We start from the raw sequence: 9,272 nt of genomic DNA, 5'->3' as shown, positions 1-9,272 counted from the left end.
TCGTTTGATATATATAATTTTTTACCTAATTAAATATGTTATACAGAAATTTTTACCTTTTTGAGAAGTTCTGATCCATATGTTTCGACGATCTTTGAATATTATTCAAATTTGACTTGATCCTTTGCTCCACCGACGTGTGCTTGGCGCTCTTCAGTAAATTCGTGTGCACTGCATCTGCATCAAATTTCTTTACAACCATTTCCTCTTCACGCCTATTAGTCTCCCTATATTTCTTTACACTTGTTTCCCTTTCTTTGTCCCTGACTTTCGCGTCCAGTATCATTTCCTTTCTACGTCGTTCCTTCTCCTCCTCAGTCATCCTTTTGATGTTTTTTCTTTGATTTTGCACTCGTTCTTGAATTTTTTTCGAAGATTTAATTGCAGTTGAATTGGTTGTCAATTTCTCATTTTTAAATGCTATTTTCTTTCCTTCAAAATTCACTAAACCAAAACTCTTTTTTTGAGGATTTTCATTTTCAGAGCCAGAATCTTCATCAGATGAAGATGATGAATTAGAGGTGCTTAATTTGGTTGATTTTAAGTGGGCGGGTTTCTCTGGAAGCATTGTTTTGGTTGATTGATGTTTAGCTTCAGTTTCCTCTCTTAAAAGTTTTAATCTTGCCATTATTTTCTTATTCAATTCATCATCAGTGCTTTCATGGCTACTCTCCTTTTTAGCTTTTTTCTTTATTTTCGGATCTCTATTTTTATGTTCAGGACTGTTGCTTCTTTTGTAATATTTCGTTTTTTCTATACTCCTACTTCTGCTCCTTTTGGTGCTTGATTTATAATGTCTTTCATTCCTTCTAGGACTTTGATGCCTTTTACTGCTGTAATCTCTGGAGGCACTTCTATGTCTAGTCCTTCTAGGGCTATCATTTCTTCTTGGTCTTGCCATATAATCCCTAGATCGGCTTCCACTTTGATAATTCTGCTTTTTTTCTTTATACCTCTGATCCATACTTCTGTTTTTGTTTTGTATTGCTCTATTCCTACTTTTCCTATCTTGTTCCTCTTCACTGGATGACATCTTCTTTTCTTCTTCTTCTTCACTGCTGTCACTACTTACTTTCCCATCCAAAACATCCTGCAAGTCTTTTTCTGATAGTTTCTGTTTTAAAGCATTAAATTTATGCATCAAGATTGTATTCATTGCATCTGATTTTTCTTTTTTGGAATCTTTTTTAGTACCAAATGTCTTTAGATTTTTTAATTTTTCTTTAATTTTCTCATCAAGGTCTGTTGACTTTGACTTCTTGTGTTTCTTTTTGAGATCCTCTTTCTTTTTCAAGGCTTCTTGCAGCTTTTTTAATTGAACAGGATTCTGTAGAAATTGTCTGCGAGCCTCTTCTTCTCGTTTTTTGATGGCAACCAAGGGATCTTCTTGTAATTTTGAAGCAAGATCAACCTATAATGAATTGGGAAATCTTCATGTAAAATTACATCATTTTATTTGTCAAGAGGTATATCGTTGCAATTATATGAGATAAAGTGTTAATTAAATGGATCAAACTAAGGTGTTTTAATGCTTAATCGTTTATTTCTGTTATGTTCAAAAATCAGTGTGTATTCTTTTGTCTCTAAAAATTAAAAAAAAACTTATACCGTGTCATTGTCAGTTTATAGTGAAAATTGGCTTTGCAAAAATTAATAATAAATCTAGGTCATAATATTTGGAAATTAAGAAGTTCCGGCCACAAAGTTGTTTTGTAATAGTATCATTTGACTTACCTGTTCTGCCTGTACAATTTTATTGAAATCTCGTATTGATGGAGGAATACACTCATGTTCGACGTGATTTTTGGGGGTAGGTAATACAATTTTATTGGGTTTCTCTTCTTCATTAATTTGCTCTAAAGTTCTATCAAGCTTCCGGCCAAGCAAATATTCCTCTCTATCGACCAAACCATTGGCGCCCTTGTAAATCCAGTCTAGTTTTTCCTCACTACCCATTTTAGGTTTAGTAGTTAATGAGAGCAAAATTGGTTAGAATACAGCAAAAAAGCAATTGTTTTTAAAGTTATGAAAAACTTGCAAAAACTTTTATAGGTTATATTTTAAATATCAGCTGTGATAAGCGAAATGGCCGACGTAGTCAATTGTGACGTAGGATAATAATATTTTCCCGAAGAAATAATAATAGTGGACAAAGAATTATCCAATGGGTTGTTGTACTGAGACCGATTAGTGCAAAATATTATATTTATTCTTTTTATATAATTTAATGATAATCTTTCAAAAATTTCTTTAATTGGTAATTTTGAAGCGATTTCATTTTATATATGTATACTCTCCATGTCGTCATAATCAAACTTGAACATTATCAGCTGTTTTTATATGATTTATCTATCACTTAAATGTCTTTGTTGACGTCTAATCCGAATAGGGCGGTTGTGTTCGTTTTCCTTTAATTCTATTGTGCTTTGCTATGAAATTGCATTAAATTTAAAGTTCAATTTATTTTTTAGTGGGTGTAGAAGTTTATTTTTATTAAATCCAATTGTTATTTTGTCTTACCAGTTAATTCATCACGTGCAGTGTTCAAAGGCCTAGTGGTCCACCTCAAACGACGCAGTACCCCTTACTAATCTGACTATGATCACAATCTGACACCAAGATTTTTTATCATAATTTAATTATTTCCTTATGATTAAAAAAATTCTCTATAATATCAATAACATAAGAGAAATTCCAATTTCATTAGCATTACACCTTGCCAGGGGAAATGTACAACAATATCCCCTTTAATCAAACATAGTGAAGGTGGTTCCACCCAAGAACAACTCATAGGATATTTTCATTCCAACCATTATAATCCACGTTATTACAATGTTATTACCAGTATTAGCTATGCTGGGGTTGCAGCATTTTTATTTCTGCCAAGCTGAGATATATGCTATAAGATTTGTAAGTATAAGTTGCACCTAAAATGTAAAAATATCTTAACATGTCACTTGACCACTAGTTTTCTTTTTGAAATCATTGAAATAGTACCTATTTTTATTTCATTTAGGACTCCGAATTTTATTTCGAAGAATTCACAGATGTGCAGGCCACATTTGGTCCAGATTTGTATTTAAATTGTAAGTATGTATAATTCTTAATGTTATAAGCAAATATATTTATGAAATAAAGAAAGTGAAGAATCTCTTATTCAGATTTAAAACCAGTTATATAAGGTGTTAATTTGACCTCAGCATATTTAATTTTTTTATACATATCATTCTGATATCTCATAAACTTAAATCAATGTTTTCTTGTCAGCTGGTATTGTTTACTTTTTCAAGCGATAGGAGAATGTTGTGTTTGTGTTGTTCAAAAATGTTGTGTGTACCTTGCAGAATATAGGAGTGGGAAGAATGGTCTTGTTTCTTTTTGAATATTTCAGTGTACAGCACTGTAAATCCCAGTCCTTAAAATGGAAATCTTTTTTTCACAGTACATTATTTCTTATCATATTGTAAAAGATTTTTTAAATCTCCGAATGTATCTAAACCTTCCTAAAAATAGGATGTTCATAGGTTATAGTTATCAGCATAAATTCATTAAGGCTAATGCAGTCATGTCATGATTGCTGAATATCCAATAATTAGCAACATATCTTTAATGTATTTTATCTTTAAGGATAGGCTCAAAATTTATCTTTCTACAATATTTTGATGTCATATTTTCAAATTACAAATCTTATAATTAATAATTTGTTGAGCAGTGAGTACTATTTGTAAGATAAGCTAATGCAATTTATGCTGACAATTTAAATATTCATTCTAAGTATTGCTGATAAGTATTGTGAAGAATAAGAATTTTATTGAGTACATAGATAAAATATATTTGGATTTGCCTCTTTTTCCCATCAATGTTTTCACATTTAAATCATTTTTAAATCAGCCCTTAAACCTCCTATTAGGATGTTCTTATAGTGGAACATATTTTTTCTCAGCAGTTCGAGGAATGCTAATAAATGCTACCCCACCCAGCGCATGTAATGAATCTCTAGCGCCACCTCCTCCATATAGTCATAATAAATTGGAAAAATGGATACTTCTTGTGCCAAGGTACACTCCAGAAGCTAATTGCTCTTTTGAGACCAAAGTTCGTATGGCGCAACTTAAAGGGTAAGTGTTTATTTATAGATAATATAGTGTTTTGAATATAAAATTATTTTTCAACTTGTTGTAAAAACACGCCAGAGGCATTTAGATATGTTGTGTAGACTAACCATACATAAGAGCACAATTTGCCCCTCAACTATAACCCCAATGATTCTTGGTTGTGATAAAGTCGTGAATTTCTTGACGGACAATATTGAATATCTTCCCTAATTTAGAAAGATGAAGTTCGCCTTCAGCTTCATATCTTTTATGGTCGTATTTGTTTCGAATAAGTAGATCATAGTACACTGCTCTATTATGGCATTGTTAGAAATAATAACATATTTAAGCCCTTTCTAGATCCGTTTGATATCTTTTACGTAGTTCAACTTGCAAAGCAACCAAATCAATTTTGTCAATGCCAATAGCGTCCCTTGTGTCTGAATTGCTTGGGTCTCCATTTGAAAGATCTATACATAGGAAAATTGCATCTGTGATTGAATAATTTATTACCTTAGTTGCAATTTTCTCAACCAAATTGAACCAGTTCATTTGGAGTTTAAGTCTCTACCAAAAATTGTGTCTCTGTTTCGCCTTTTAATCTACCCGCATTGCTTTAAAAGCCAAACCACCCTATAAGAGCACTTTTCTTTTGCTGCAAGTTAAACTCTGGCTGGTCTGTATGGATCTCTAAAGCACGCTGCATCTCAACCGATGAAGCCACTTGGCGCGTGGGAAGGATCATCCTTTATTATTTTCCCCAAATTTCTTTGTCTTTTTCCTAATTCACCAATATGAAATCGAGAATAAAATACATTTATGATCGGTTCATTAACAATAATAATGCATGAATCTACACTACTATTTCTCTATGTATATTCTTTTTGCAGTTACAATGCTGTAATCGTACATAATGTTGGCTCAAACGACTTAGTGCCTATGTCGGCAAATAACAGCACTGGCATCAACATATCATCAGTTTTCGTGTCCCAAACAACAGGACTAATGCTGCGCAACATTTACGCCGATCCCGATTATTTTGTAATCATCACCGCCGAAACTCCGTTCAATATTCAGACTCATCTTTTGATCCCTTTCGCTATTGTTGTGGGGATTTGTTTCCTTGTTATGGTAGTTTTTATGGTTAGTTAGCAGAAAAGGGAGAGTTAATGGTGAATAATTTGGTTATTATGCAGGTGGTTAAGTATATCAAGGATCGGAGGCGGCAAAGGCGCTATAGGTTGCCGAAATCTCAATTGAATAAAATACCAACGTGCAAGTTTCAGAAAGGGGACCGATATGAGACTTGCGCTATTTGTTTGGAGGATTATATTGAGGGAGAAAAACTTAGGGTTTTACCCTGCAATCATGGTAGGATTACTGCTAGTTTATTGTTGGTTTTCCTGAATAAAAATTTTCAGTATATCATATGAAATGTATCGATCCATGGTTGACTAAAAACAAAAGGGTTTGTCCGATCTGTAAAAGGAAAGTTTTTGCCCATGACGAACCTCACCACGACTCGGACAGTGACAGCGATACTGACGATACAACCCCACTAATCAGATCTGGAAATACTGGGACTCAAGGAGGGACATTTCAGGTTGTTCTCAAATTGTTTCAAAACCCTCATAATTGATAAAATACTCTCAAAAGGTTCAGAATGAAAATCCGTTTAGAAGGGCTGCTCGTTCCATTTCTCAGGTATTGGAGGGTCGTAATTGCGTCACCACCTCTGACTATCACAGCATCAATGCCGAAAGGCTGGAAAGACAAAGTATTGCGAGTACCGATTCGAGTGGTAAGTCAACACTTTTCTATTTTATACGGTAAACATTTAAAAAAATATCAGAAACGTCAAGCGACAGTGCCAGCAACACAAACACGGTGCCTTCCGTAGACTTCGTAGTTCATAATTCAGATCGTCATGATGAGGACGATTCCGGACGTCACGACAATCCTTTCGATTCTTCTGGAACTCGGGGAGAAAGTGACAATTCTCATCATTTTGACGGCGGCGATGTTCTTGTTTGAAGGTATGATAAGTAGCGAGTAGGTATAGTTCGAATCTAGTCGGAAGAAATGGTCCGTAAAGCGTAGCTTATAAATTATATTTCAAGCGTAATATTGGATGTGTAAGAAGGATGGAACAAACAAGAAAAAAACAGATTTTAAATTTTAATTGTTAAATTTTGTCGGAAGGGACTGACATATGAGACTAATTTCTTGGTATGTTTGCACTGTTTGCCGCGCTATATAAGATTAAATCTAGTTTAAGCTACTTTCCGATATGCAAGAGAAAAAGAGTGAAGGTGCTAGCAGCCAGGTATATGTGTAAATAAGATCGTGACTCCCAGAATAGTTAGCTTTAATATTAATGTGGTAGGTAGTGATAATCGTTGATTTAGATATATCTATATGTTAAATAATTTGTATTAATTAAATCGAAAATATACTTGATGGTAGTGTTTTATTTTGGACATTATTTGATCAATATCTTCCCTGATATGTAGCCGAAAATAAAGAAGTCTCAGAAAAAAATATATAACAGAATTCTCGTAATCCTAAAATAAGCATTGCTGAATAATTCCTTGCAAGAAAATGAAATGATGCAAAGCTAATTTTTCCAAATCAACCTTGACCCAAATACTAGGTCTCCCTATTGAAATTCTTCAGAAAAAAGTCGCAATTTTTGAGGCGTTGTTTTTTACTCGAATCCACTTGTCGGATCGTAGAACGTGTCGAAAGGCAAAAAGGGCACATAACGGCATTTTTGCACGCCTATCTGCCCGTCTCAATGCTCCTATAGGGACTAAACGACCCTTTACTAATATATGACCAAACAAATCGAATTTTAAACTCAATTCAGTGTTGAGGGTCCAGGAAAATGTTCAGTACGCGCGTATACGAGGCAGCGCACTCATCGTCATCCAGTATTGATCGCGTGTTTCTATGCGCAAACTCTTTGGAAAATGTATCCAGATATAAAAATAAAGGACAAATTGACCAGTAAATAAAACAATTAATAGTGAATATATTAAGTGCATATATACACGTTAATATCGCGCGGTAGTGACGTTGTGATAGGCTGAAGAAGTCAGCATGAGTTCTCCGGTCCTCAAGACTCTTTCCCTGCTTTTAGGACTGTTCTTCATATTTGTAGGGATTATTAAAATTTCCAATATCGTTTCCAAGGAGTTGCACAAAGACTTGGTAGGTATTTGGTGTAATTTGAATTGGTAGAATTTTTGCAATGAAAAAATCATTATAGTGCAAATCGCTTGTACTTCCATCGAATTATACAACAAAACGTTAATATAAGGCTTGAGATATTCAAAATTCTTGGCGCCTTGCCTGTCGAGGTTGGGGCAAATATTTGCGTCTATTGTGGTATTTTTTGAATTCCTTTAGCTAATGTTTTGTTAAGAGATGTAACGATGACTTACTCGAAATCAAAGAGAAGTTTAACGACACAGTAAAATTACTTTTCAGCGGAAAGAATATGTGAAATATGCGAAAGTATTTCCGTTCTCGGATTTATTGGACTTCAAAATACCTTCTAAATGGTACCGAAGGACTGTGGGAGTGCTTGAAATCGTTTTTGGGGCCGCTCTGGCATTCTATCCAAATCGTAAGTATTCAAAATTTCCATTACTCTGTTAATTTTCTGCCCTTGAATCGAACTAATTTGAGGTGTTGATGCATTAGAATAAGTTAATTTTGGCTCACATTGACAATAATTATTGAAATGTATGTAGGTTGCGGTCAACACTAAATTTTTGGTAAAACGAGAACTAAATTTACAACATATTGCTCAGTCGTCTAAATAAATTCTCGACTTAGTATAAAATTAAACTGGCACCGATCAGCGAATCCTGTGTTTAGTGGGAGTCCAATTATTGATATTTCCACGTGATAGTAAAATATTAGTTTTGATTGGTACTAAATCGCTGAGGAATACCACGAATTTTGGTATTACGTAGAAAATTTATTTATTTCGAAGAAATGGGAGTTTTCTGAGATATCGACGAACCGCGTTTTAATCAGACTTTCGTCAATCTATCATTGCATGATTAGGGTTCTTTTGCTTCTTAAAATACTTCAGTAAAATGCCCTAATATAAATTTCATCCTAGTTTGTTTGCATTCTTGAACGATTTCTATATCTTGAACCTATTCTTTTTTTTTAGACAAAATAAAAAATGGCGCCAACATGGGTTTGCTGGTGCTCACAGTAATGGCGATGTATTCGCATTATATGGTGGCTGACAGGCTGGAAAGGACAGCTCCAGCCATAGTGTTCTTTTTCCTGCTTTGCGGTCGATTGGTAGTCTTTTTCCAGATTCAAAAAAAGGAATTACTGGCTGCAGAACAACCCACAAGCAATGGTTTCAAGCAGGAATAAAGATGCTCCATGGACTTGTAATGATATACTTAATCGCTACAGATAAAGAAGATATTGACTGAAATAATCAAATGCTAGGTTTGAAATCTTATTTGTACTTGTTCCAAATTAGCCTGAAAAATCCTGATTGTTTCTCAAAAATATTCATACGAAGAGAATAGAAGTTGCTGGTACAGTTATGGTAACAACAGATTAATTAGACATTAGATGTTGTAGGGTACTGATTAAGCTTATACATATAGAGTGTGCACGAAAACTCTGTCGAAAATGTGTTAAAAATATAATTTAAGGCACATTTTTGAATTGGATGATGGATGGATAAAAAAGTAAAAGTGAGCAGTTGTTTGAGAAAATTAATTTGTAAATGAACATTATAAATAATATTTATTTTTATTTATTTTTTTTACTGGTTTATTAATTCAGAATATTATTTTTGTTATTATAATTGCGTTTCTCAATTCACCCTCAAATACCCTCATAAGCAATATAAGTAATTCATGTCCATGTCTAAGAAAAAGTAGGTAGTAATGTATACAGTAGGAAATACTATACGACGACATTATAAATTATTTATTAAATTTTACGTAACCTGAATGCACTAAAAGTACAATTTTAATATTTTACGCCTCGTAAGATATTTTTAAAAACCATAATATTTTCGTGATATCGAAAAAACTTTTCATAAACCATTGTAAACAAATGTTTTCCTTCTTGAAATGAATCCTTAATAACAACAAATAAATATTGTAAATATACAACTGAGTTTAAAGACTA

The 9,272-nt window shown here is 33.4% G+C and overlaps 3 protein-coding genes across 4 annotated transcripts; 2 read left to right on the top strand and 1 right to left on the bottom strand.

Moving 5' to 3' along the window:
- Positions 1 to 3: 3 nt before the first annotated feature.
- LOC136344131 (pre-mRNA-splicing factor CWC25 homolog) lies at positions 4 to 2,052 on the bottom strand. Its single transcript, XM_066291282.1, has 2 exons — positions 1,735 to 2,052; positions 4 to 1,411 (listed from the first exon to the last, which is right to left on the bottom strand). Exons 1-2 carry the CDS (start codon positions 1,954 to 1,956, stop codon positions 53 to 55), a joined length of 1,581 nt encoding a protein of 526 aa, XP_066147379.1. The 5' UTR covers positions 1,957 to 2,052; the 3' UTR covers positions 4 to 52.
- A 304-nt stretch (positions 2,053 to 2,356) lies between these two features.
- Positions 2,357 to 6,554, top strand: LOC136344137 (E3 ubiquitin-protein ligase RNF13-like). 2 transcript variants are annotated; one of them, XM_066291294.1, is made up of 8 exons: positions 2,357 to 2,910; positions 3,017 to 3,086; positions 3,947 to 4,118; positions 4,985 to 5,237; positions 5,291 to 5,465; positions 5,516 to 5,697; positions 5,751 to 5,895; positions 5,947 to 6,554. In XM_066291294.1, exons 1-8 carry the CDS (start codon positions 2,833 to 2,835, stop codon positions 6,126 to 6,128), a joined length of 1,257 nt encoding a protein of 418 aa, XP_066147391.1. In that variant the 5' UTR covers positions 2,357 to 2,832; the 3' UTR covers positions 6,129 to 6,554. The 2 variants fall into 2 exon arrangements, with proteins under 2 accessions (XP_066147391.1, XP_066147390.1); XM_066291293.1 differs by having other exon boundaries at positions 3,944 to 4,118.
- A 425-nt stretch (positions 6,555 to 6,979) lies between these two features.
- Positions 6,980 to 9,272, top strand: LOC136344151 (novel acetylcholine receptor chaperone). Its single transcript, XM_066291313.1, has 3 exons — positions 6,980 to 7,307; positions 7,587 to 7,725; positions 8,284 to 9,272. Exons 1-3 carry the CDS (start codon positions 7,197 to 7,199, stop codon positions 8,496 to 8,498), a joined length of 465 nt encoding a protein of 154 aa, XP_066147410.1. The 5' UTR covers positions 6,980 to 7,196; the 3' UTR covers positions 8,499 to 9,272.

Source organism: Euwallacea fornicatus, chromosome 16 (genome assembly GCF_040115645.1).
Source record: "Euwallacea fornicatus isolate EFF26 chromosome 16, ASM4011564v1, whole genome shotgun sequence".
Taxonomy (NCBI): Eukaryota; Metazoa; Arthropoda; class Insecta; order Coleoptera; family Curculionidae; genus Euwallacea; species Euwallacea fornicatus.
Note: the sequence above shows the minus strand (reverse complement) of the source record. Positions and strands in the feature narration are given on the sequence as shown.